The sequence below is a fragment of the Eschscholzia californica genome, unplaced genomic scaffold (assembly GCF_041429995.1).
Source record: "Eschscholzia californica isolate CP2 unplaced genomic scaffold, dmEscCali1.0.p SCAF_2, whole genome shotgun sequence".
NCBI lineage: Eukaryota > Viridiplantae > Streptophyta > Magnoliopsida > Ranunculales > Papaveraceae > Eschscholzia > Eschscholzia californica.
In genome coordinates this window covers 53,632,878-53,658,963 of record NW_028238309.1, presented here as the reverse complement: position 1 = coordinate 53,658,963, position 26,086 = coordinate 53,632,878, and the positions used below count along the sequence as shown (strand labels likewise).

The 26,086-nt window shown below is 36.0% G+C and overlaps 3 protein-coding genes, 1 long non-coding RNA gene and 1 pseudogene across 7 annotated transcripts; 2 read left to right on the top strand and 3 right to left on the bottom strand.

Moving 5' to 3' along the window:
- Nucleotides 1-362: 362 nt before the first annotated feature.
- Nucleotides 363-4,921, bottom strand: LOC147559030 (adenylosuccinate synthetase, chloroplastic-like). The gene is made up of 4 exons (XM_086659136.1): nucleotides 4,103-4,921; nucleotides 2,009-2,352; nucleotides 1,260-1,766; nucleotides 363-1,157 (listed from the first exon to the last, which is right to left on the bottom strand). The coding sequence occupies exons 2-4, from the start codon at nucleotides 2,333-2,335 to the stop codon at nucleotides 669-671; spliced, it is 1,323 nt and encodes a 440-aa protein (XP_086515262.1). The 5' UTR covers nucleotides 2,336-2,352; nucleotides 4,103-4,921; the 3' UTR covers nucleotides 363-668.
- A 638-nt stretch (nucleotides 4,922-5,559) lies between these two features.
- Nucleotides 5,560-14,771, bottom strand: LOC147559029 (uncharacterized). Of its 3 annotated transcripts, none has more exons than XM_086660807.1 (9): nucleotides 13,877-14,771; nucleotides 12,249-12,509; nucleotides 11,959-12,047; nucleotides 11,591-11,654; nucleotides 10,365-10,442; nucleotides 6,724-6,800; nucleotides 6,559-6,625; nucleotides 6,363-6,470; nucleotides 5,560-5,872 (listed from the first exon to the last, which is right to left on the bottom strand). In XM_086660807.1, exons 2-9 carry the CDS (start codon nucleotides 12,318-12,320, stop codon nucleotides 5,843-5,845), a joined length of 585 nt encoding a protein of 194 aa, XP_086516933.1. In that variant the 5' UTR covers nucleotides 12,321-12,509; nucleotides 13,877-14,771; the 3' UTR covers nucleotides 5,560-5,842. The 3 variants fall into 3 exon arrangements, with proteins under 3 accessions (XP_086516933.1, XP_086516934.1, XP_086516935.1); XM_086660808.1 differs by having other exon boundaries at nucleotides 13,891-14,596; XM_086660809.1 differs by lacking the exon at nucleotides 13,877-14,771 and adding an exon at nucleotides 13,519-13,759.
- Nucleotides 14,235-19,776, top strand: LOC147559028 (cell division cycle 5-like protein; annotated as a pseudogene). Its single transcript, XR_015234477.1, has 5 exons — nucleotides 14,235-14,381; nucleotides 14,438-14,747; nucleotides 15,709-17,391; nucleotides 17,938-18,219; nucleotides 18,634-19,776. The product of XR_015234477.1 is annotated as a cell division cycle 5-like protein (transcript).
- Nucleotides 19,777-20,655: 879 nt separating this feature from the next.
- Nucleotides 20,656-22,652, top strand: LOC147559027 (uncharacterized). Its single transcript, XR_015234476.1, has 4 exons — nucleotides 20,656-20,817; nucleotides 21,207-21,442; nucleotides 21,545-21,623; nucleotides 22,432-22,652. It is a non-coding gene; the product is annotated as an uncharacterized LOC147559027 (long non-coding RNA).
- On the bottom strand, nucleotides 22,538-26,086 carry LOC147559026 (NAC domain-containing protein 21/22-like). The gene is made up of 3 exons (XM_086660806.1): nucleotides 25,808-26,086; nucleotides 25,189-25,490; nucleotides 22,538-23,249 (listed from the first exon to the last, which is right to left on the bottom strand). The coding sequence occupies exons 1-3, from the start codon at nucleotides 25,989-25,991 to the stop codon at nucleotides 22,881-22,883; spliced, it is 855 nt and encodes a 284-aa protein (XP_086516932.1). The 5' UTR covers nucleotides 25,992-26,086; the 3' UTR covers nucleotides 22,538-22,880.

Below are 26,086 nucleotides of genomic sequence, written 5' to 3'. Positions count from 1 at the left end.
AGAGGGGAAGAAAAAAAAAATTGTACTTCTTCCGACACTTGGACCTGTTTTAAATTTTTTTATTGTTGGGTTGGGTTCGAATTTACCTCCACGCCTCCAACTCATTTTCTCTTTACTATGATATCCATTACAGTGACATTGATACAACAATAAGATGTGATAAGCACGATAACCACCAAATAAAACCCCTATCGGAACAGTCCTAAAGTCAACTGAATTACAACCCAAAGCCCAACTAAACTACGGCCCAAAGCCTAACTAAACTACTCTTTCTTGGACATGAACATTGTAGCCTTCTAGGTCCATGATAGGTCAACTTGAATGTTGAAGAACATGATTCTGCCTAATCCCTAGTAATGTTAGCAATCCCCTGTTTAAGAAGCAAAGTGCAGAAAATTTTCAAGGTTGAAGATTAAGTGAATCTGCTCGACATTACAAAAACAAACTATTACAACTCAGTATTTTCGTTTAGTAATGGTATTAGTTGCAGACTCATTATTGAACACAATATTTACAACTCGAACAACCATTTATGACAAATTATTGAACAGAATTGAACTTAACAATGTTGTCCTTTCTTCTCAAAGAAAAGCCCACTGACACCAATTGGAAGAGAACTTCACTTGAAATTGTCTAATGTGTAAGTTCTAACCTGAAAAATGGTGAAATCACTTGAATATAAGGGCATCACGACCAGGTCCTACTCCGATGTAGTTAATAGGAACACCGACAAGTTTTTCTATCCTTTCGACGTATCTTTTTGCAGCTTCCGGAAGTTCTCCGTATTCTCTGATAGAAGAAATATCACTCTGCCACCCAGGTAAAACTTCATATTCGGTATTGACCTCTAGTTGCTCAAGCACGGTAAGATCGGCGGGGAAAGATTTAATTGATGAGCCATCGATGTTTTTGTAGGAAACTCCCAGCTGAATTTCATGAAGCCCCGATAAGACATCGAGCTTGGTAAGATTGAGAGAAGAGAAACCATTAATTTGACAGCAATACTTCAATGCTACTATATCAAGCCAACCGCATCTTCTAGGTCGACCAGTAGTGGTGCCAAATTCTTGACCAGCAGTTCTAAGTTGGTCCCCATCTACCCCTAACATCTCTGTTGGAAAAGGACCAGACCCAACTCTTGTAGTGTATGCTTTGACCTGCAAAAGAAGATGGCATGTTCAAAAGCAAGAGAAAGTGTTTCCTAAAGTATCGTGGAGCTTTCCCTGTGGAATAGAGCAAGAACAAGAAAATCAATTTACCACTCCAATTAGGTCCCCCAAGACTCTCGGAGCAATAGCAAGCCCAGTGCAGATTCCACCAGCAGATGGACTAGAAGAAGTTACAAATGGATATGTCCCGAAATCGATATCTAACATGGTTGCTTGACCACCTTCAACCAGTATCTTCTTTTTTTGTTGAATAGATTCATTCACAACATGAACTGTATCAGCAATAAAAGGTCCCAGTCTGTCGGCGAATCTCTTGTACCGCTCAACCTCCACTCTGAGCATGTCATTGCTATAGTTAAACCCTTCGAAACGTGATGCTGCATCGGATAATAAAACATCAAGCTTGTCAGGGAAAGTATCCATGTGCCTCAAGTCGCTTACTCTAATGCCATTACGGATCACCTTGCTCGAGTAACAAGGTCCTATTCCTCTCTTTGTTGTCCCAATAAAGGACTTGGCAAGCTCAGCTTCTCTAAGCCCATCTACCTCTTGATGGAAATCAAACAACAAGTGAGCACGATCAGATACCAATGAAAACTTGAGAAGTTCTTACGGATAATGAAGCGGACAAATAACACGTTTCATTTTTTTTTAAAGATAATAACACGTTTCATTGTTGACTTGGCTACTTGGCTAGGCTGATATATTTTTTATTAACAATGAAAACTTGAGAAATAGTACCATATACAATAGTACTAACCATATCTCTTTCATGGTACGCAACAAAATCTACTGAAATGGACAACCTTGAAATTTTTTGGAGATTCTGTAGTTTTTACCTGACAACGAGCAACAACGTCAAAATGCTTGGCCAATATATCGACCAATTTCCCCTTTCCTTCATCACCCCATTGGCAACCCAACACACCCGCAACCTGGCTCAACGAACCAACTCGGTCAAGCTTATCTACTGTCTGATCAGCCACATTAAGCGAAGAAGATAGAGAGGCAGCATTAGCAGAGACTCCTACTACTGTGTTGGAGGATCTAGAATCGTAGGGAAGATGAAGAAGAGGTCTCTCACGTCCAAATGTACTCCTCCCCTTGCTACTCCTGTTAGAAACTAAAATGGGGTTGGGCTCGAGTCTCAGAGACGATAGACTCATAGCTGGTAACCCTTTTTCTGTGAAATAATGAAGCTAAATCAAAATGACTTCCTTATACCCAAAATAAATGACAAATTGACAACCCATTTCTCAACACCATAAATGCAAAAAGGAAGTTCATTCATTAAAATTTGCAAGTAGTAGGCTAGTCCAAAAAGTTCTAACTAATCTTAATCAGGAATTTACTCAAGCTTAGTTTAATGCAAACTAAAAAAATCATCAATCAAGTCATAATGTTTCTTCAAATTTAGGATAATCGAAATCAATCAATGACTTATGGCACACAAAATAACAAATCAAATAATGAGTGTGAGAGACTTCGAATTAAGTCTTATGAAAGAAAAGGAAGAAGGAGAAGAAGATGGCAGAAAAAAGGTACCAAATCCAATATATCAGAGGCGGACCAATGTTGGGGCCTGCAGAGGCACGTGCCCCCACATTCCCAAAGCATAATGTCAATTCCAAATAGAAGTTTGTTTATAAATAATAAGACAACACAACAACTTTGACGGAAGAAGTGTGAGTCTGTTCGTGTCAATGCCAGATGTTTGCCTTGTAGGTCAGGGTTCAATTCCCACCCCTTTGTCCATCACCCTCTAGTACAGTGGTTGGTCACCACCTCTTAAGCCCATGAGGTATTCGGATCGAATATCGGTGGAAGCAGTTAATCATCAAGATTTATCTCATGTAATTAAGGGAATAAATAAAGTAGATGTTGGTCTTTCAGGCCCCTCGGATGGCCTTAAGGATCTTTATACGGCCTTCAGGGCCCAAGATGTCTTATTTAGCGGAAGTGCTCGTTCAATTAATGATGTATTCCATATTATTCACGATGCATGCCATATAATGATATAAATATAATGACTTAGAATCCAATTACAAAAAAATTCCAACCCCTTTACTTTTTTAGTTTTTTATGGGTAAATTCGTGTCCCCTGGGTTTTAATTAGCCATCCTTTGGTCCTATATTTCTCTCTTTTGACTCCCTATTTACTGATTAGTTCATCTTTAAGCATTTTTTTCTTTGCAAATTCGATGTTGACTCCCGTGAAAGTTGTTAGAGCTATTTTCTCTATATTACCCTATGGCTTATTTTTATTTCATTTTACTGCCAGTTATGAAGTAAACTACACAGACCCATCTTCACTTGGGGGAAAAGAGGCAGCAAGTGTGGACGTTGCAGGTGCATTTATGAAATAAACGTGAACTTCGTCAAGCGGGCATTTGAAATGCAAATTTTTTCTATATGTGCCTTTGGGGACGAGACATATTTTCGCATATCATGTTCTCCTCAACCAGAAGAGCAAAATCTCATCTATTACAAAATGATAGCACAAGTTCACACCAAAATATTATGTTTGTACACCACGCATCAACTCATCACACCACCACCTCATGTACTGCGTAAAATATGTTTGTATCGTCTACATGAGAGATCTATAATTAGCATTCAGCCTTCCGATATAGCTACCAAAACTAAACGTCAATATCAACATGTAACAAATTTAATGACAAGTTAAATAAAAAATGCACCCAAGTACCCAACAACCCAAATTTCATATCTACATGTTTGAACAGTTTCATACTACTTTTCTTTTCTTATAAACCAAATTCAATACAATGTCAAAATCAAATTACTAACACACCAAAAATGGATGAGTTTCGGGCATATTCCATTAAAGCCCCATTTTGTTTTCCCTTTTTCAAAACTCAGGTTTAGGATAACTAAGCTTAAAAATTCGAAAACTTCATAAGACCAATTATTACCTCCTGCTCAATAGCCTCACCAATATGAACAGCAGCTTGAACAACCCTAACACACCCTTCTTCATGACCAGTCATCAACAACCCCATCATCTTATGCATAACAATAACAGCCATTTTATCAGCAGGTAATAACCCAATATGAGGTGCATAAGCTGCTTTCTGTTTCTTATTCTCTTGCAAAATTTGATCTTTAGCAATTGCTTCTCTCAATGACTCAAACCAACCCAAAAAACAAAGATTTAACATAGGGCAAATTAGGAGCTAATTTTTTCTCAAGCATTTCCCTCTGTAATTCTCTATACTCTTCAGCCATTTTCTCCCAAGCTTCAGTTTCCATCTTTATCTGTCTTCTTCTAAGAGCATTATACTTCCTTCTCTCAGTCTCTACTAACCCTGATTTACTATTAGTAGTATGAGAAGATTTGAGATTAGGGTTTGATAAAATACAAGTAATCCAAGGTGGGTCTTCATAAAAAACTCTTGAAATGGATTGTTCTAAGTTTTCCATGAGATTGAATTAGATAAGGTATGTAATTGAAGAGAATGTAATTCACAAGAGACAGAATTTGGGAGATTTAAGCTGTGAAATCAAGTAGCTGAGTTTAAATTGAAGAGAGAACATTGGGTTTTGAAGAATTTTTTGCGTGGTTTTCCTCCTCTTCTCCATGAATGGTGTATTTGAGTAACAGGAGGAGAAGGGTAGAAGCTTGTTGAAGCCAGTTCGGCGAATAAAGATAGAGAGAGAAACACAAAGAGAGAGAGAGATAGAAGATTTAGTGACCGGTGGGGGATACAAGCACACAACCCTCCTTAAACCCTGTCTATATACTAGAAGATATTTTGGAGAAATGCATTTCTTTTCAATTTTTAAAATACACCAATTTCTTTTTCTTTTTAGCTTGGGGAAGGAGAAAATTGTTGGAAAACGTTATTTTCTTACCAAAAGTTTGTCCATCCACAGCCTATGTAATAAACACGATAACTGTCGAATTACTGTTGGTCTAAAACTCGATAAAATGAAATGACATAAAACCCGCCGAATCAACTTCATTTATACTCAAGTTCAATAATCCTGAATTTGCACTTCCCTATGGTGGGAAGGAGAAACCCCTTGAAGAGGGTTTCAGACAAGAGAGTACACTGATAAGAGAGGGAAATGGTGGTACTTGTTGGTAAAGATGGTGGTGGTGGTGGTGGTGGTCAACAATGATTGGAAACGAGGACGAAGGTAAGAATGGTGTTTCCATATAAGAGAGGGAGATGGTGGTAGTTGTTGGCAGAGATAGTAGTGGTCATCAACAATGATGAAGACGAAATGAAGGTGGAGATAAAAATGATAAAAATGGTGTTTCCATATAACGAAAAAAAAAATAAAGATAATTTCAACAAGACATTACTCTTTAGAAGAAAGATTGAAGGTTCGAAGAGTTGTAGTTATCACTCTTTAGAAGATGAAATAAACAAGACAATCGATTACATCTAATTTTCATTCTAAAATCAATTGATTTCAACATGAAGCAGCCCCAATGGGCAGGTTAGTACAAATAACACCAATTATGAAGAATATTCAGGTCTCTCTTTATAGATTCATGAAGATAGAACACCCAGCCCCAAATACATGAAGAACTTAATAGGGTTTCTGTTTACAGCAAACTTTCAATTGATGTATCGCACATTGCAGTCATGCCGGGTGTAGAAGGATATCTTCGAACGCGAAAGTAATCAATCTCTGCTGAACTTTCAACCTAATCTTGCTTCCCTTCGAAGTACCTGAAATACGAAATTCATATTTATATATTTGTCCAATTAAATATTATTTATTTTTTTCCTGTCCTCTGAATCGGTTAGGACTAAGGGACACGCTACTAAAAAGGAGTAACCGTGTTACAAAGAATACAAGTAACCGAGAGGTAGATATCCTATAATTCATGATTTTGGAATCTACTACTTCTTATCAGTGTCAAACCCTTAGAAACTAGTGGCCACATAATCATATGATCAAGGTTTGTCCTAGAATTCGCACGCTCAGTATATTATTGTAAAGGAAAATATGACTTTCCCCTCAATTACGAGAGGATCATCTTCCATAGCTAAAGGTTGGATCTTGTTCCGGGTACAAGAAATGAATCAAAAGGTGTCTTGAAAATCGCAATTTTCCTATATTGTTCAAAACTAAATGAAACTTCGACCTGCAAATGTAGCGAAGTTGCCTCAAGATCGGGAAAAAACATAGCGTGGACAGAGGTTAGCTGTATATTACCTCCTCAGCAAACTTTATCAAGATAGTGGTTCGTGGTCGTTGTTGACCTTCCATTGGTACAAAATGAGCAGTTACTACAGCTGGGAAGCCAGCACTATCCAAGACACCCTAGAAAAGAAAGCCGATAGGCCTGTGAGAGGAATCTCAACCACCAGAATATCAGTTGAAGTGAAGGGAGATAAGTCAACGAACTCACCCTTACTATTCCCGCAACAAATGCCCCGCAATTAAATGTTCCCATGTCCTTCGGAACAGATATAAACCTTACATAAAAGGAAGTATCATCAGCAACCGGCACCAACATGATTCTTAATTGATTCAACAGAGAGAGATTGGAGAATTAAGGGACAAAACTATCTACCGATTCACAAGGAGCTCTTTCTCACTGATCATGTACTCGTCTTCATGCTCCGTGCCTTTCTCAAGTGAGTCAGCTACCTATTATTAAATCAAACAGAGAAGTTATTAAGTAGGTTGATTATTTTCTATCAAGACCATAGAAATTAAATGAATAGTAATGATGTAGGACAGAAATGGGAAAATGGAATTGAAGAAGAAAATAACTTGATTATATTATAGATATAAGAAATAACGCACTAGTATCACACCAGTACAAACTAGGAATCACTCCTAGAGCCCTTAGGCATCACACCTTTGGGGTATTTGCATCACACAAACACATAAAGCTGAAATAGCTGCTGGAATACTCTCTGTCTATCCTCAAACAGCAGAATACAACTCTTATATATAGCCTAAAACTGACCCTTAATATCCCATACTTCTAGACTTTTAAACTTCTAAACTCCTAGGACATAAAAGACATTAAAGAGACACTAGATGACATTAAAGAAATTAAAGATACACTAAAAGACATTAAAGAGACACTAAAAGACATTAAAGACACTTAACCATCCTAATACTTAGAAACTAGTAGAATCTCCACAAAGACATGCGGATCAGGCCCGCATTATTCAAGGTTTCAAGTGGGCCATTCATGCAAGACACGGAAAATCAGAATTTGGGTCTGGCAATCCTTCTTTTGACGTCTCCCATATGCCTTAAACAGTTGCTGCCATTCATCTCTATCAATTCTCCCGGGCTTGAGAAAACTCGACCCCGACGAGTTAAATGCATAAAATTTCTCATCAAGGTCCTGGTCAAGTACTTTGGACTCATCATCTCTATCAATTCTCCCGGGTTTGAGAAAGCTCGACTCTGGCGAGTTAAATGCATAAAGGTCTTCGTCAAGTACTTTGAACTCATCATATCTAATCCTTGTATAGTCAGTAAGTGGGTGCCCCTTCCAATTAATCCAATATCCTTGATGGGAATCCACCTCGATAGAAACACTTTGATGATCAACAATGTCTTTAGTTTCTTCGTTTTCCACTGTTAGAGATGTGGTAACGAGTCCAACAACAGATACATGGGAACTTTCTTCCTCCTTTAGGTCATTATACTCATAGATTCCATAATCAAATAAAGTTTCATTTTCTAGAGCTTTCTCTTCATTATTTCCGGCTTGTTCATCTCCTTTTGTAGTTTCAGGATGTTTAGGAAGATGGTGTGTTCGAGTTTCCATCTTAGCTAGTCTGGTTTGCACGTCTTTGAGTCGTTCTGTAATTTCAAAAATGATATCGTCTCGTTCATTCTCAGTTAATCTTCTCCTAAGTCCGGATCTAGTTGCCATCACGTAACCTCGCTCTGATACCAAACTGATGTAGGACAGAAATGGGAAAATGGAATTGAAGAAGAAAATAACTTGATTATATTATAGATATAAGAAATAACGCACTAGTATCACACCAGTACAAACTAGGAATCACTCCTAGAGCCCTTAGGCATCACACCTTTGGGGTATTTGCATCACACAAACACATAAAGCTGAAATAGCTGCTGGAATACTCTCTGTCTCTCCTCCAAACAGCAGAATTACATGCCTTATATAGGCCTAAAACCCACCTTTGTTATCTTTACTTGTAGACTATTGAACTTCTAAACTCCTATAGCACTAAAAAACATTATAAAGGACATTTAAGACATTAAAGAGACACTATAAGACATTAAAGACATTAAAGACACACTAAATGACATTAAAGACACTTAACCATCCTAATACTTAGAAACTAGTAGAATCTCCACAAAGACATGTGGATCAGGCCCGCATTATTCAAGGTTCTAAGTGGGCCATTCATGCAAGACACGCCAAATCAGAATTTGGGTCTGGCAATCCTTCTTTTGACGTCTCTCATATGCCTTAAACAGTTGCTGCCATTCATCTCTATCAATTCTCCCGGGCTTGAGAAAACTCGACCCCGACGAGTTGAATGCATAAAATTTCTCATCAAGGTCCTGGTCAAGTACTTTGGACTCATCATCTCTATCAATTCTCCCGGGTTTGAGGAAGCTCGACTCTGGCGAGTTAAATGCATGAAGGTCTTCGTCAAGTACTTTGAACTCATCATATCTAATCCTTGTATAGTCAGTAAGTGGGTGCCCCTTCCAATTAATCCAATATCCTTGATGGTAATCCACCTCGATAGAAACACTTTGATGAGCAACAATGTCTTTAGTTTCTTCGTTTTCCACTGTTAGAGATGTGGTAACGAGTCCAACAACAGATACATGGGAACTATTTTCTTCCTCCTTTAGGTCATTATACTCATAGATTCCATTATCAAATAAAGTTTCATTTTCTAGAGCTTTCTCTTCATTATTTCCGGCTTGCTCATCTCCTTTTGCAGTTTCAGGATGTTTAGCAAGATGGTGTGTTCGAGTTTCCATCTTAGCTAGTCTGGTTTGCACGTCTTTGAGTCGTTCTGTAATTTCAAAAATGATATCGTCTCGTTCATTCTCAGTTAATCTTCTCCTAAGTCCGGATCTAGTTGCCATCATGTAACCTCGCTCTGATACCAAACTGATGTAGGACAAAAATGGGGAAGTGGAACAGAAGAAGAAAATAGCTTGAGTATATTATAGATATAAGAAATAACGCACTAGTATCACACCAGTACAAACTAGGAATCACTCCTAGAGCCCTCAGGCATCACACCTTTGGGGTATTTGCATCACACAAACACATAAAGCTTAACTAGCTGCTGGAATACTCTCTGTCTATCCTCAAACAGCAGAATACAACTCTTATATATAGCCTAAAACTGACCCTTAATATCCCATACTTCTAGACTTTTAAACTTCTAAACTCCTAGGACATAAAAGACATTAAAGAGACACTAGATGACATTAAAGAAATTAAAGATACACTAAAAGACATTAAAGAGACACTAAAAGACATTAAAGACACTTAACCATCCTAATACTTAGAAACTAGTAGAATCTCCACAAAGACATGCGGATCAGGCCCGCATTATTGAAGGTTTCAAGTGGGCCATTCATGCAAGACACGGAAAATCAGAATTTGGGTTTGGCAATCCTTCTTTTGACGTCTCCCATATGCCTTAAACAGTTGCTGCCATTCATCTCTATCAATTCTCCCGGGCTTGAGAAAACTCGACCCCGACGAGTTAAATGCATAAAATTTCTCATCAAGGTCCTGGTCAAGTACTTTGGACTCATCATCTCTATCAAGTAAGCCCTGATATCTGTCAAACTTCCAAAACTTAACAAAGCTGGGAGTTACTTATCAGCATTATCACTACGGTAAGTACAGCTCGCATATGTTCATTACAAGTAGCAGTATCCCTAACAAGAGTCATGATCATGATTCAAGCATTTATTTCTTTTATACTTGTATAAAACTACAGTACAAGGGAGTCGGTCTAATTTGTTGTCAGGCAAACAAAAAATTGATCATATAGCCATACAACCATCACTAAGCCATTTGTAAGCAAACGGTGTTTACTTGTTAAAGTAAGCATGCAAATGCATCAGAGGGAGAACTTTTAACACTAAAAGCCTACACCATCTAGCTGTAAACTATTTCTATCAGTACTACGTAAGCACTTTGCGCAGAGGAGAGGAGGGCCCAAAGAATGAATATACCTTCCCAAATAAAACTTTCCATACTGTACTGTGCACGAAGGATAAAATGCCCAGTAATCGTGTCTCCCTCCTGTTTCCCTGTTGAGTAGATTGGAAAACAAACAAAGTATGGTAGTTGATTAGATGGCTATAATATTCCACAATTTGAAAAATATGACGATGTAAGATAAGTGAGAATTATTGCTTGGGAAAATGTCATTTATGAGAGGACCACATGCAAGATTGCGACACAAAAGTATTTACAAATTCTAAACTCCTCTCTTGGTACTTTTTTTCCTTTTAAGAAGGGAAAAAAGAATATATAGTGAAGAACGGCGAATGTACAACTAAATCCAGTCAGTGCTTGCCCAAACAATAGAAAATCAAATCTAAACTTAACAAAGATTCAAGAGGTGGAAATAATTTCCCTCTCAGTTTAAGTTGAAATCCCTATAAGATGCTCCTAAATTCCACTATTTTTTCTTAGACGAAAAGAAATAGCAAAAATCAAGCCCCCAACTTGACATGTTCAGTAATCCTTATTTATTTCTCTCTTTCCAAATAGGCGACTGATCAGCGTGAGAAATCAACCTCCATATGTTTCTACCTTCTTACGAGATAGGCACCCAGTGCGCAAGAAAATTGTTCAAGCTTCGGTTGAAGACTTTAACCACCCCCTGAAGTCACTCTAAAGTGAATGTGCAATGTTCAAGGAGATGATAATATATCCATTGCAACACGCTATAAACGAGAAGTACATAATATTTCTCGTATTCCACTATGTTTAATCATTTCAATAATGTTTTAGTCATACATTAGTCAAGTTGTCTCAATAAATGTTTCTATTTCAATACCGACTTAATCAGACACCGGAATCTGGGAAAGGAAACAGTTGGATGCTACATGTCTCTCTAAAAAAACCCACTTAATAAGTATGTATACTTTCAAAATTAATAGAAGATCTAAAGATATATGAATTGAAACACTTCAAGAGATACCTTATACATTACGAGCGACTATTACTCGGTGCTAAATATACGGATTTTACACAATAATACAAGTATAAATACTTCTATTTTCGTGTCGGAATAAAGTAAACCATTTTCCCTATTACTCACAATAGAAATGCATTATGTCTCCAAAAGTAGAATAATAACCAGTCATCACAATTCTTAAGACTTCACTAATTTATTCCGAGACAAGTTCATGAAATACAACATCAAAATCCCGTAAAAGGATTTTATTACCTTATCCCTATAGCAAAGAAGTTCAAGAACTCTTGCTCCAACAGCATAACCCGCATCCTCGAGTCTGCATAATCACCATGGAATGTATAACCACTATCATCAAATTCAAAACCTAATTCCATATAAATTTAAGAAACTCACAAGATCCCCACTTATCGAAACGAAACAACCAGAATCAACCCGAAAAAGTATAGCTCAAACTATCAAACAATCATAATAACCTAATAATAATCAAATTGGTAAGTTGGGTGAACCAAACTAGAATCATATACCCGGAATTAGTAAAATTTATCCTAACAAGTGAGGAACTTGAAAATGGGAAACCATGGAATTAGCAAATTTTATGAGAAATTTTTGAATTCACAAACCTTCTTTCTAGCTCGGCAATGTTATCCACCTGAGTTTGATTATATTGTACCAGCTCAGAAAACAAGAAGGCAAATGCACTCAAACTAACCTATAAACAGAAAATCAACGGATTATTTAATTCTTCACTGAATTAAAGAGAGAATTAATTGAATATCAGTAAACGATCTAATTGAATCAATAAAGTCAGATCTCTTAAAAGAAACCAGTAATTTTCAACTTGATATGATAATTTTTGAGTTAGAATTGGAAATGATCTAGGGTTTAAATCAGAAGAGAGAGAGAGGGGGACCTCTTGTTTGCCTTTGCTGATGGGTTTGTCGAGAACGTTGGTATACTGTTTGATCTTCCCTACTCCTATCATCGTTTATTCAGTCAAGCTCTCTCTCTCTCTCTCTCTCTCACAATAACTCGAACAATAATTTTACTCCTTTCTGGATGGAGTTCGATTCTCAATTTGGACTTGTATTTTGGCACATCTATTTGATTTATGGCAGCCTCACAGAAATTTTTGTTTCGATTGTTATGGCTCCAAGAAAGTATTTATGCGGCCCTGAAAAAGAAAGAAAAAGAAATTAGATCAAGATTTGGTTAAATCACAAAAGGGATCTATGGATAAATTCGTACGTGAATAGAAAACGATCGGAGACTAATAACCCAAATAAAGTGGTGGTTGATGATGATAATGTGATTGAAGGTGAGAATGTGATTAATGATGATACATTGATTGATGATGACAATGAGAAATTAGATGATGAAAAAAACTTGGTAAATGAAGAACTTAATCAAATTGATAAAGAAAAATTTGTCGAAGAAGAAAAAACAGTAGATATCGAAGATCCATTAAACTGGGATGAGTATTGACTATAGGGAGAATTACTGAAACCCCCCAACTCTGATAATGCCTTTACTGAAGCCCCCCACTTTAATTAGTAATTACTGAAACCCCCCAACTCTATTTGATTTAACTTTGATAATTTCAATATTACTTTTTTACCCTCTTACGTTTTACCCCCACTTCTGATAATGCGTTTACTAAAACCCCCCACTTTTATTTATAATTTCATATTTCCCATCACTTCACTTCTTCTTCTTCTTCTTCTTCTTCTCACAAACAAAATGTGAAGAAAATCAAAAGTATAGCATTGCCAGTATATATATATATATATATGCTTGATGAAGGGTTAGCTGTGATTTAACTAAATCTACCATAACACAAACATGTAAAAATAAGAAAAATTCATAGATCAATTGCCTACTCAGAAGTCAATAAGATCAATACCCATTTTGATTAGAAGACACCCAAATGCATTCAATTTGTTCCAATTGATTTAAACAACTCACAAAAACAAGCAATTTGAACATGCATTTTAAGTATTTAGATCAAAAGCACATGGGTATTAAAAAAATCAATAGTAAATCAACTAACTTGTAAATCAGATCGATGGATGAAGATTAAAAATTTAGATACTAACAAGCCAAATAGTAGAGAGAGAGAGAGATGTTAGAACAGAAATGAAGTTGACAATTGAAGAAAACTAGAATTAAGGGGTTGACATTACCTGAAGATAAATCAATAATCCGAGATATAAGATTAGATTAATGGATATGAATTTAGAGATAAAAATGTTTATAAATTTCGGCGAGAAGATCGAAGAAGCATATGAAAATTGGAGAGAAAATTGAGAAATGGGTATTTCAGAATTTCAATTTCTGATCTGATCTTGAAAATGGGTATGCTGGTCTTTACATCTCAAATTCTTCATCCATGGATGGACGAACTCAAAAATGCAATTCAAGGAGCTATTTCGCATTGAACAAATAAGAATTACCCATTTTTATTAAATCTAATTCATAAAGGAAGCAGTAAATTACATCAATCAGAAAAACCCTAACATATCATTATCAGAAGAAAAATACAAGATTATGCTAACCTGACTGAGTGTCAATTGAAGGATAGATGAAGGCAGTTTAGTTTAATCAGAAGCAAATAGAAGATCCGTAATCCGTACAAGAACGAACCTGCTCCTTTTTTGATCAATTTGTCTGAAAGATTTTAAGAGCTAGCTAGGGTTCCTTCGATCGTCGTTCTCTTGTTCCCTTCAAACCCTTACTGGCTCTTACGCTTAAAAAAAAACAGATTACGGAGTATTTATTACATGGAAAATTACATAATTACCCCTACTAATATTTTTTTCTTTATTGATGAAGACCCGGCCCTACTATTATAAAACAGGATTTTGATCAAGAAAGAAGAGAATTTCTATTTTTTCACTCTGTAGTCTGGAATCCGGAAACCCTTAGGAAAAAAAAAACCTATATTAACAACGAAGAATTATCTTTACTCCTCGAACTAAGAAACTATCCAAATTTGAGAAAGGATCGGAGTGAAACCCAAAATTTTACTATTTATTTTGAATTGCCAATCTTAATTATACTGAAACTCCAGTTAGAGATAAAACCCTAGATTGACAACCGAACAATCATTCATTATCCATTACAAGTAGCTACAAAGAAAAAGTGTTTGGAATTCTGTTGTGAAATCATCTGAAATTCTAAAACTCAAAGAAGAAGAAGAAGAAGAAGAAGAAAAAGAAGAAAGAAAGGAGAGAAGATGAGGATTATGATAAAAGGAGGTGTTTGGAAGAACACTGAAGATGAAATTCTTAAAGCAACAGTAATGAAATACGGAAAAAATCAATGGGCTCGTATTTCTTCTCTTCTTGTTCGTAAATCAGCTAAGCAATGCAAAGCTAGGTGGTATGAATGGCTTGATCCATCCATTAAAAAGGTTTGTTTTTTCTTTCCCTTATCTATTTACTGTTTCAATCTTTAATTGTTTTATAGTCATTGTTTTGCAGAACTAGTGAAATTCTTAGAACCACCACTGTGAGTATGATTGCGAATGATTTCTCTTTTAGTTTTCAACTTCTAGGAAGGCGTTTTCGACTACGACTTTGAGGAATTTTGTTGTTTGGGTAGGCTAAATTTGGTTCTTGACCCGATTCCCCAACACTAGGATGCAATTTAAAATCTGGGTTTGTTATGATTACTTCTAAGAGCGCGCTCAAATCTTGGAAAGTTTAGTACCACATAGGAAGAATTGGGTTCTGCGGAAAAAAACGTCTCGAATGCAACTCTGTATTTAAATCTCAACAATCGGTGGTTGGGTAGGGATTTTCGAGCAGATGCTCAGTTTCTAGAATGTCATCTTGAGGATTTTATGTAGTTTTAGTCATCATATTTCAAAATTAGACAAACTACTATAATTTTTAGCAACATATTAGAAATTAAATATCCATTTAAGAGGATAGAGGAGCTTTGAGTTGGAGATGCAAACTAATTAGAGGATCTCTACTCTGTCATGCAGAAAGAAAAACAAATAGATATTGAGACTAGTTGCACTGAATATGCTTGAAACCTGGTTTTGTTTTCTAGTTTTAGGTGTTATTTCATCGTAAATTTAATAGATAACGAATATTTAATTGCAGATTTAGGATTATTTTTTAGGATTGTGTACGTCTGAGTATGATCCAACCAAGAGCTGTTTTTGGTATTTGTTACATTGTTGTCATAACTTATGGTACTTGCGAACCATACGTGGCTATGTTGTATCAATTGTTTTATGGTTTCTGTACAATCGTTCTGCTTTCAAAGTGATAGTCCTTTGGTTTTCAATGTGCATTTTATTTTTTAATATGTTTCATTATCAGAAATTAGACTATGATATTAAACCCCTTCATTTGTTTCAGACTGAGTGGACTAGAGAAGAAGATGAGAAGCTGCTTCATCTTGCTAAACTTATGCCAACACAATGGAGAACAATTGCTCCTATTGTAGGAAGAACTCCTTCGCAGTGTCTTGAACGTTATGAGAAACTGCTCGATGCAGCCTGTGTCAAGGATGAGAATTACGAGCCCAATGATGATCCGAGGAAGTTGCGTCCTGGTGAGATTGATCCAAATCCCGAATCCAAGCCTGCCCGTCCTGACCCTGTTGACATGGACGAGGATGAAAAGGAAATGCTCTCTGAAGCACGTGCTAGGTTAGCCAACACGAAGGGTAAAAAAGCAATAAGAAAAACTAGGGAGAAACAACTCGAAGAAGCCAGGAGGCTTGCTACTTTGCAGAAAAGGAGAGAGCTGAAGGCAGCTGGAATTGATAATAGACACCGTAGAAAGAAAAGAAAGGGGATGGATTATAATTCTGAGATTCCCTTCGAGAAGAAACCTCCACCAGGGTTCTATGATGTTTCTGATGAGGACAGACCAGTTAAACAACTCAACTTTCCGACCACCATTGAAGAACTTGAAGGAAAAAGGAGGGCTGATGTTGAAGCACAACTGAGAAAGCAGGATGTAGGGAGAAATAAAATTGCAGAGAGGCAGGATGCCCCATCATCAGTGGTGCAAGCCAACAAGCTAAATGATCATGAGACAGTCAGGAAGAGATCAAAGCTGATGCTTCCTGCACCACAGATATCAGATCAAGAATTGGAGGACATTGCGAAGATGGGTTATGCTAGTGATCTTCATTTAGGAAGTGACGGATTTGCTGAAGGAAGTGGTGCTACGCGTGCTCTTCTGGGAAATTACTCTCAGACACCACAACAGGGGATGACACCATTTAGAACTCCACAAAGAACACCTGGCGGGAAGACTGATGCAATTATGATGGAAGCTGAAAATCATGTGAGGATGCGAGAGTCACAAACTCCATTATTGGGTGGGGATAATCCAGAGTTGCATCCATCAGATTATTCAGGTGTTACACCGAAGAAAAGGGAAATTCAGACGCCAAATCCAATGGCAAATCCTTTATTAACTCCTGGATCCATGGGGGTAACCCCTAGAATTGGCATGACACCATCAAGTGATATGTATTCTGTGGGTATGACACCTAAAGGAACTCCTATTCGTGATGAGCTTCATATTAATGACGATATGCTCCGTAGACAGACGGAGTTAAGGAGAAACTTGCGTTCTAGCTTATCCACTCTCCCACAGCCTAAAAATGAGTATCAAGTAGTTATACGACCACTTCCAGAGGATGATGAAGTACCTGAGGATCAGATTGAAGAAGACATGTCAGACAAGATTGCAAGAGAAAAGGCTGAGGAAGAAGCTAGACAACAGGCATTGCTTAGGAAGAGATCAAAAGTGCTGCAGAGGGAGCTGCCTAGACCTCCTGCTTCTTCACTGGAGCTTATTAGGAGTTCATTAATGAGATCTGATGAAGATAAGAGTTCATTTGCCCCCCCTACTGCAATTGAGCAGGCCGATGAACTCATATGTAAAGAGCTTCTTACTTTACTGGAACATGATAATGCTAAATATCCACTTGGTGAAAGGAAAGGGGGAAAACATGCACCAAATAGAAAGTCAATTGTTGCCATCCCTCAGATAGAAGATTTTGAAGAAAATGAACTGAAAGAAGTATTTTTTCGTAAATGTATGTATGCTTTAAATTGATATTTGAAAATTACCCTCTGATCTCTTTTGTTGAAAAATACATAAGTTACCCCTGATATGTTCCCCGATTTGAATAGTAGTAGTAAACCGCAAATAAGCAGAAAATTGCCATTTATTGTCGAATCATAATGTGAATAGTAAATCATACCATGGTAGACGGCACTTGTTTTGATACAAAATGGAGAAATAAATTGTTTTCAATTTAATCGTATCATGTGAAGCAGAAGGCTTATTCATTTTGCATCTTATGCATCTAATCTAGATTTGTAAATACGAATACTATTTAACTAATAATTGAAGCAAATATTATTTTTTAGTTCATACTCTTTGATAATACTCTTAAAGAAAATAGTGCAAATATTATTTTGTAAAAAGAATTGCCTTTCTACTCTTTCTTTTTTTGTTTTAGTCAAAACCAATAATCTTTCGATAAACTCTTCTGTCTGTGTTGGCTTATTATTCATGTCTTGAGTGTGTACAATTATTACCACAGTCATTCCTTTTATGCAGGCTGATTTATTCGTGAAGGATGAAGTTCAATTTCTTCGCGTGGCAATGGGTCACGAGAATGAATCCCTTGATGAATTTATCAAAGCACATGATGCATGCCAAGACGATCTCATGTACCTCCCCACTCGTAATGCTCATGGTCTTTCGAGTGTTGCTGGAAACATGGAGAAATTTGCGGCCTTCCAAAATGAATTCGAGAATGTTAAGAGGAGGATGGATGATGAAGCTAAGAAGGCACAACGCCTGGAGCAGAAAATAAAGGTTCTAACACAGGGTTATCAGGTAAAGTGAGAAATCTCATTCTCAAATCACTTTGCCGCAGTAGTTCCACACTTCCACTACTTAGTGTACAAAATCAGTTTCCATTTTTTCTCAAATCTTTATGTTTTTCCACAGCATTTAAAAAAGATTGAAATTGGGGTTTCTAACTCAAGTGTTTGATTTGGTTCTCTTTTAAGATGATTTAGATGTCTTGCTTGTTTCATCTTTAGGATTGGTTGGTTTTCATCAGGCTTACCTCCTTTGGCTTTCGTGAGCCTTAGCCTGATCTTAGCATGCTAATGTTATGACTTATGATCTTCTGTTTCTTTCTTAAACCAAAAAACTTTTAGATTTTTAGATTTTTCCCTCTACAGGATAAACTGTCTTAAAGCTAGTTATTTATTGAGTTTAACAGTTGTATACTTTAATGAACAGAAACGAGGTGGAAAACTGTGGTCACAGATAGAAGCGACTTTCAAGCAAATGGATCCGGCTGCTACGGAACTGAAATGCTTCCGAGCTTTACAAAAGCAAGAGCAATTTGTCGCGTCATACAGGATTAGCAGTTTATCGGACGAAATTAAGAAGCAGAAAGAGCTTGAGCATAATCTACAACTTTGTTATGGGAACCTCCAAACATAACATAATAAGATTCAAAAGCTCCTAGAAGAGTTCAGATCACAAAAAAAATTACAGGAACAATCACAAACAAAAGCGTTGTCTCGTGATCTTGAGAAGTCAGAATCTGCTGTTTATCAAACTGATAGCTTGAGCAAAGAATCTGCCAAACCTGTTGAATTTGAAGAACTTGGTAACGTTGGCACAACTACTATTAATCAGTTGCAGGCTAATAATCATTTAAGTGCAAAGCCAATCGACACCGACGAAGAACAGAATTCGAGGAAGAACACAGGATTAAGTGCATCTCAGGCCCCTATAGAGGAAAATAAGGAAGTTCATGACAATGAACAAGGTAGTAATTATGAAGCCCCAACCCAAGTTGAGAGTTTCGATATTGCAGGTCGAGAAAAGCCAAACAGCTTCCCCGTCCAAGCACTTTCTGCCGCGGTTAACAGTTTCGTAGAAAATGGTGATTCCCTGCCCAATCCAATTGCCTCAGATGAAATGAAGATCGATGCAGGTGCTAAATCAGTTGCAGATGATTCAGGTTGTGATGTTCTTCACGGGGATACTGTTGCAGTTCCATTCCCAATGTAGTGTCCGAACTACCAAGGGTGGATGAGCAAACTGCAAAGGGAGCCGATAAACAAGAAGGTGATCTTAATAATGCAGAAGTTAGTGTTCAGCATAACACAGATGATGCTGATAGCAGTGTAAAGACTGATTGAGAAAGTAGTTAGGAGTCGATTGTATCAATTCAGAGGGGGATTTGAAGCAGACGCCTGAATCTGCAACTAATGTTAGTTTGGACAGGGAAACTACAGAATCGGAGGTTAAACTAGTGATTCTCGTAGATGGTGAAATTTTTTTAAGAGAACTTCTTACAAAAAATATTTTTTGTTAATAAGGGTTCGATAATGGATAAGGGTTGTAATGTCATGATCAAATTGGTACCAATTCCTCTTCTTATGGGGGGTTTTCAGGTTCTGAACATGGATCTCCACTTTGTTTCCTATACTAAAGTTTAGAACTTCTAGAATTTCTTCGAGAATCAGTAAAGGAAAGATAGTTCGGCATTTTGCTTGTGCTGTTATATTTACTTGAAGTGTAACGGTTTACGGGTGATGCTAGTGATCTTTTTAAAGATCGAAATTGGAGCAACTTATTTTTTTATTCACCAATATCATAAGCCTTGTTAAATTATGTAAAACTTCTTCATGTCAGTAAAAAGGAGTACAGAAACCACCCCTACCGAGTAGGAAGAAGAAAAAGAAAAACACAAAAATGAGAAGGGACAACTAACAAAAACAAACATGAAAAACTTAGAGGGTGCTTCTAACAAAAAACTAAGATGAGTGACAGATTTTTTTTTTTTCTCGTTCACGGACGCTAATATATTGTCTAAATTAAGTAAACCTGAAATAAAAAAATCAATCCAAATCACTCAGATAAATGAATAAGATATGTGCATAAAAACAAACATAATGAAATTTGATGTGAGATAAATGAATAAGATATGTCCCCGCTTTGACCACCTCACATAGGTATGGGATTTTGTTCTTGGCGAAGGCACCACGACCCACCCAATAAACTTCAGTACTTACTAAGTTTGAACGTACACCTATAACCCAGTTTCGGACACTCTTGCGAGCAATGTGGGACTATTACAAAGAATGTAACAGGAAAAAAAACTATATCATAAGGGCAATTTGTGGAGAAAAAGATACTCTTCTAGCTTGAGGTTGGAAAACCCCCTAGGATTATGACTATGAGAGAGGGATCAGGGATTAAAGTTGAATTTACGAAAATAAAGGAGCTAAATATGAAACTAGTCACAAAGTATGGGATTAAATTGGGAATTTACTCAAACTTAATGTGCCCTAGCGACCCAGTCTTCCATTTCGCGCTCTCTCAAATCCTCTCTCTCTCTTCTCTTCTCTTCCTCAGTCGAACCAAGAAAAGGGTTAGTCTTCTTGCTTCTCAGTTTCATCTCAACAGGTTAGTAATAGCTTTAGATGGTGTTTCTTGTTGTTTCAGATTTTGAAACCCTAAAATGTAACTAGTTCAGTTTCTCTCTTTTTTGCCTTTCCGAACCCTGAATCCCTGATAAGAGAACGAAAAATATATATATTGTGATAAACTCAATCAAAGATCATGAATGCCACCTTTAATTTATATCAATCTTATGTTTGATTTCTTCAATTACATAACTTGATATCTATATGGTTTTGTTTGTTGGTGTGTTATATTTGGTTTCATTACAAACCCTAATTGCTTAATGAAGAAAAACAACATTTAGATTTTGCACTCCTAAGTATCCAAGTTTTTAGGGTTTTCTCTTTTTTCCTTCACAGACTGATGTCTATAATAAATGTTTGAATTTTCAGGTTAAACTGAAATTCTCTCTTGAGTTATGAGACCTCATCGAGTCGGTCGAGCACGTTGTTATGGTATGTTGAAGCCAAAACGGTCGTGGACCAAAGAGATGGAAAAAACTAGGATTAGATTAGAGATTGATGAACTAAAGCAACAAGTTCGAGCATTACAAGCTCAACTCGATAATGTATTAGAAAGGTTGGCACGACTAGAAAATGAAGTTTATGCGGGTAACAATAATCAAAGGGTATGGATTTTTCGGCTTAGTTTTTCATTACGAAACTAGTAAAACAACATTCATTAACTTTATGTCCTAACTACTAATTTAAACTATGATATTAATGTGTAGGTCGTTCAAGGTCCACCACAACCAGCAAACTCACATTGATCGATGGTCCGATCTTTTTAGCTTTTTGAAGATGATCGTTGTAAGTTCAACAATTATCATTATTTCATTACAATAGACTGTGTGTTTCTATATTTTTTTTTGGAGAGGTATGATATGTATCCGTGTCTCAAACTTGAGACCTAGAAGGTGGAAATCAACTTGGTAACCACTCCGGCCAAGGTTTGTTGACTTGTTAGTGCCATTTTTCTTGTAAACTTTGTTGACGTACTTGTAAACTTTCAAGGCCTAATTACTTTACAATTCAGAGTTGTTTCTCTAGGTTGTGTTTGATAGCCTTCATTTCAGTGGAAATGGGTTGGTTCTAAAGAAATAGTCTAGGTTCCATTTTTTGATTGCAACATTATTTCCATTAGACTTCTGGGCCTATTAACTCAAAATCGCAACCAAAAATGTGATTTTTAAATATTCCATGACAACACTTTGTTTCATTGCCTCCTTCACAAAATCACTTACATGGAACTCGTGGAAATGTAATACATTTCTTTGGAATGAAACACAACCGTTGATGCTGTTGTTTGCTCATGTTTCAAGGTCTAATACCTTCTTCGAATTCGTAGTGCTTGTGATAAACAAAACTTAAGGCTACTTAAACTTGTTATCTTGCCCTATGATAATAAATATAAATAGACATTAAAAGATAAAAGGAAACTTGCCCAATTGTCGTTAGCATTTTTTTTGTTTTTTGGTATAGCATGTAACTTCTTCGTGCCGTTCTTTCCCTACCCGTGATGATATACTTCAATGTGGTTTCTACACTTTTTGTTTGATGAAATTGTGGTTTCTACTCTTGTACTTCCATACTTACATATTGTAAAACTTTTATGCAGGATTCATAGATCTGTGGAAGATTTCGAAGAGAGTAATGGATATAAGACTTGTAGTATTTAGGGCATCTATATTTAACATCTTTGACATCTTTGAATAGATTTGCAATGCTTATAAGTTATAAGTTAACCTTAATATTCGTTGTTGAAGTATATATTTCCTTCGATGTGTTTAAATGTTTATATGAAATGATTCGAATATAGGTACATTTAGGATTCCAAAACTATATACATACCAATTAAACATATGCCTATACATATAGGTATACATATGCACATAATACCATGTGAATATCTACAAAATGACCAACTAGTACAAACATGCTACATATTCCTCAAAATTCTTAATTTATAAACTATTGTATTCACAACAATATTAATGTAATGGTCGAAATTTGGAATTTACAAGTGATCATAAACCCCAACTCAAGACTACTAATTACTTTTACCCATTAAAACATCATACCTTCATTTTCTGAAATCATCTCATTATTGATTGATGGGTACAGAATAATCTCTCTTGGAAGCTCCAAAAACTTAGGTTTGAAATTTTGCAAGTCTTGAAAGCCAATTATATTTGATGGATTATTGATGTGATCATCATCTTGATAATAGAATTGTGGGTTTTGTGTAAATGAAGTATCAAGTTGTTGTTGATAACCATGACTTGCCATTGTTTGATCATAAGTAGAAGAAGATGAAATCTTTAAATCATCCATTGTGGTATTAAGGTGGTAGTCATTTTGGTCTGTGTCAAGATTGTTCATGTTGAGCTCTTTCTCTTTGCCCTTGTTAAAGACTCTACATAGTACCCAATCTTCCTGTTCACACAAGATTAAAAAGGAGATTAAAAATAAACTAAGAATATAGAATGTTAGAATATTTATCAAATATCAAGAGGGATAAGACACGAAATATAAATGAGTAATTGGAGCAATGCCTTAAAGCCTACTCCAAACTCAAACAAAATGTCAAAGCGTACTCCTAAAATAAACAAAATTTAGCGATCTTTATTTCATCTCTCTCTTGATGGACTATTTTACTTCCTTGATAGACGTTCGATTCTTAATCTAGTTTGGAGTAGGTCTACTTTGTAGTCTCTCATATTATTTTTCATGTTTATTATTTTTCATGCTTACTAACCTAACAAATCCACATTTATCAACGGAGTGTGTAGTTTGTTAGACCGGTAGTATGTTTGCACATGCAATTCTTTCACAGGAGATAGTTGTCAGAAAGTTAGTGCAGGCTCAACCTGCAACTGCCCCGCAGAGTGACCTCTCGTACGAGAGTTTGCACATGCAATTCTCTCACAGGAGATAGTTGTCAGAAAGTTAGTGCAGGCTCAACTTGCCGACCGCCCCGCAGAGTGACCTTTTGTACGAGAGGTTTGTATGTAATAGCATGTTTGCCCATACATAATTTTCCTTCATAAATTTGATAAAGTTTTGTAATAAAAAAAATTCGCTGCTCACACGAAATTGATTTCGTGCAACTATTCGAAAATATTCCTTTCACAAAAGCAACCTAAAAAACATTGTCAATAGTTTTATGGACATAAAAAGAAGAACATTGACATAAAGTTTAGAGTGGGACAACTCATATACAAGAATGTACTTTATTCTTTTCAATGTCGCAATTGTCTTTTTCTTTGGAAGAATTTAGGTTTCTTGTATATTTAAATAATGTTTTTACCAACAATTTTAGGAGAAAAAAAATTTGGCCGAAAACATATCCAACAAACTCATGAACAAACATAACTTCTGCCGCGGACATTTTTAAATTCAAGAATATCGTCAAATTTATATTTGTTAAATTATGAAGTTGCTTTGTAAAATTTGAAATCCACAAATGAAATTTGGAGTCCAAAATACCAACTTCATAGTTTATCAATAATTTAGGACTACTAAATGAGTATTAAAGTCCAAACAAGGTGACAAATATTTCCTCTAAGACATATAGATGAGTAAATCAAGATTACTTTCGTCTTTTAGATCGCAAACGAACTTTTTGTAGCATATATCCTTACATCTTTAACTAACTTTCTCTGCTCATTTTCGAATAAGTTTGTGCTTCCTTACAAGTTGCTTAAACATATATATATATATATATATATATAATATATATATATATATGTATGTACATGTCTTCACGGAAAACAATTCGATATTTGATTGTACATGGACAATAGCTTGTCAAGTAAACCATCCTTATACGGTTCGATGAGATGTTTCAAACAGCCAAGTCTCATGTTCTTTTTCTTGTACGATAAGTTATTCAAGGGTCGCAAGGGTTAACTACGTATGTACCGAACATCTCATGCCATCCTAGGTCTTTTGTGCAGCGGTAAAATGTATATATGGTTAATATATTTGAACATTTTTCTTCTAATATTTTTCAAAAATTAGTTAAATTTTTAGTTAGGAGTTGTGATTAGTCTACGATTATTAAGAACAATATTTACACAAATCAACTCTTTCATCATCTCTACAAGTAAAATGTTGAGTGTAGAGAGTCTTTTTTATTCTATTCTTTCCTAACTTCATTCTATAGGTTGTCTTCTACTACATTTATCTTTTCATTGTTCATGATTTTTCGTTGTGAGTAGTGCACGAAATAAAGTCTAGACGTTGTCATTGTGTACGTTAACAAATTAACAACTGGCTCACTTGTAAAAACCTAATTCTTTCGTAGTTTTTCGTAGATTACTAAAATAGTGAACAATTTGTCAATTATCAAGCAAATAATGTGATTTTATACCTTAAAAGGGATATGGAAGTTCTCGAGGAGACGAAATTCGTGCATGATCCAGCTAGTCTTGGTTCCGTTTGGAGCTCTTCCACAATAGAAAACCAACGTCTTTCGCATCCCAATTACCATATTATTATCCTTATTAAGGCTGCATATTTTCATTTCATTATTATAGTCGAAAACTGGCTTATCTTTTCCCGTTGCTTTCCAGTATCCTGCCATGGTTGCTCTATTTTTACGGGGGCCTGTCGCATATTTACAGTCACGAAAGCTAAAAAAGTACCACTCGTTCGCTCCAATCTTAGCTGCATCTGAACTCACATAGAAAAAAAGAATAAGTTATATATGTGGCGCTTTTACGATTTTATTTTTGCATACATAAAATAAAGTTCAGATTAAGACTTATATGCCTTAAAAAACAAACTCAACCTTAATTAGATTATGGTTGTCCTTGTATTTTATTCATATGAAATTTGAATCTTAAATCAAATTGACATAGTCATAGATTGCATATTTGCATTGGTAAAACAAGAGAGGAGAGAGAGAGAGAGAGAGAGAGAGAGAGAGAGAGAGAGAGAGAGAGAGAGAGAGAGAGAGAGAGAGAATAAGGGTGAAGGAGTAGTACTACCTGGTAGCTGCCAGGGCTCACATGCATGCAAGTTAACCTCCACCATTAAAATTTGATCCATTGAAATTCTTTCATGATCATTTCCAATTATCTTCTTGTATAGATAATGGCAAACTAATTCATCATCTCTAGGATGAAACCTAAACCCTGGAGGTAGTTTGGCTTCCATTTCTCTTAACCCCATTGAACTTTTGTTATAAATTCTCTTTATTAAAATTTTGAAGACTAGCTAGGGAATATTTCTTTGGTTAACTTATAAAGCATGCAAGACTATTTTAC

Excerpts from the sequence above, each read along its gene's own strand:
- LOC147559029 (XM_086660807.1), bottom strand. The coding sequence starts at position 12,320 with ATGATAGGAGTAGGGAAGATCAAACAGTATACCAACGTTCTCGACAAA. Across the intron at positions 6,626-6,723 it reads AAAGAGCTCCTTGTGAATCG|GTTTATATCTGTTCCGAAGG; the intron begins GTAGATAGTTTT and ends CTTTTATGTAAG. Across the intron at positions 5,873-6,362 it reads TGATAAAGTTTGCTGAGGAG|GTACTTCGAAGGGAAGCAAG; the intron begins GTAATATACAGC and ends TTCGTATTTCAG.
- LOC147559026 (XM_086660806.1), bottom strand. The coding sequence starts at position 25,991 with ATGGGGTTAAGAGAAATGGAAGCCAAACTACCTCCAGGGTTTAGGTTT. Across the intron at positions 25,491-25,807 it reads TGAGCCCTGGCAGCTACCAG|ATGCAGCTAAGATTGGAGCG; the intron begins GTAGTACTACTC and ends ATGTGAGTTCAG. Across the intron at positions 23,250-25,188 it reads ACTTCCATATCCCTTTTAAG|GAAGATTGGGTACTATGTAG; the intron begins GTATAAAATCAC and ends TTGTGTGAACAG.
- LOC147559030 (XM_086659136.1), bottom strand. The coding sequence starts at position 2,335 with ATGAGTCTATCGTCTCTGAGACTCGAGCCCAACCCCATTTTAGTTTCT. Across the intron at positions 1,767-2,008 it reads ACGTTGTTGCTCGTTGTCAG|TTTTCATTGGTATCTGATCG; the intron begins GTAAAAACTACA and ends GAACTTCTCAAG. Across the intron at positions 1,158-1,259 it reads TGGGGGACCTAATTGGAGTG|GTCAAAGCATACACTACAAG; the intron begins GTAAATTGATTT and ends CTTCTTTTGCAG.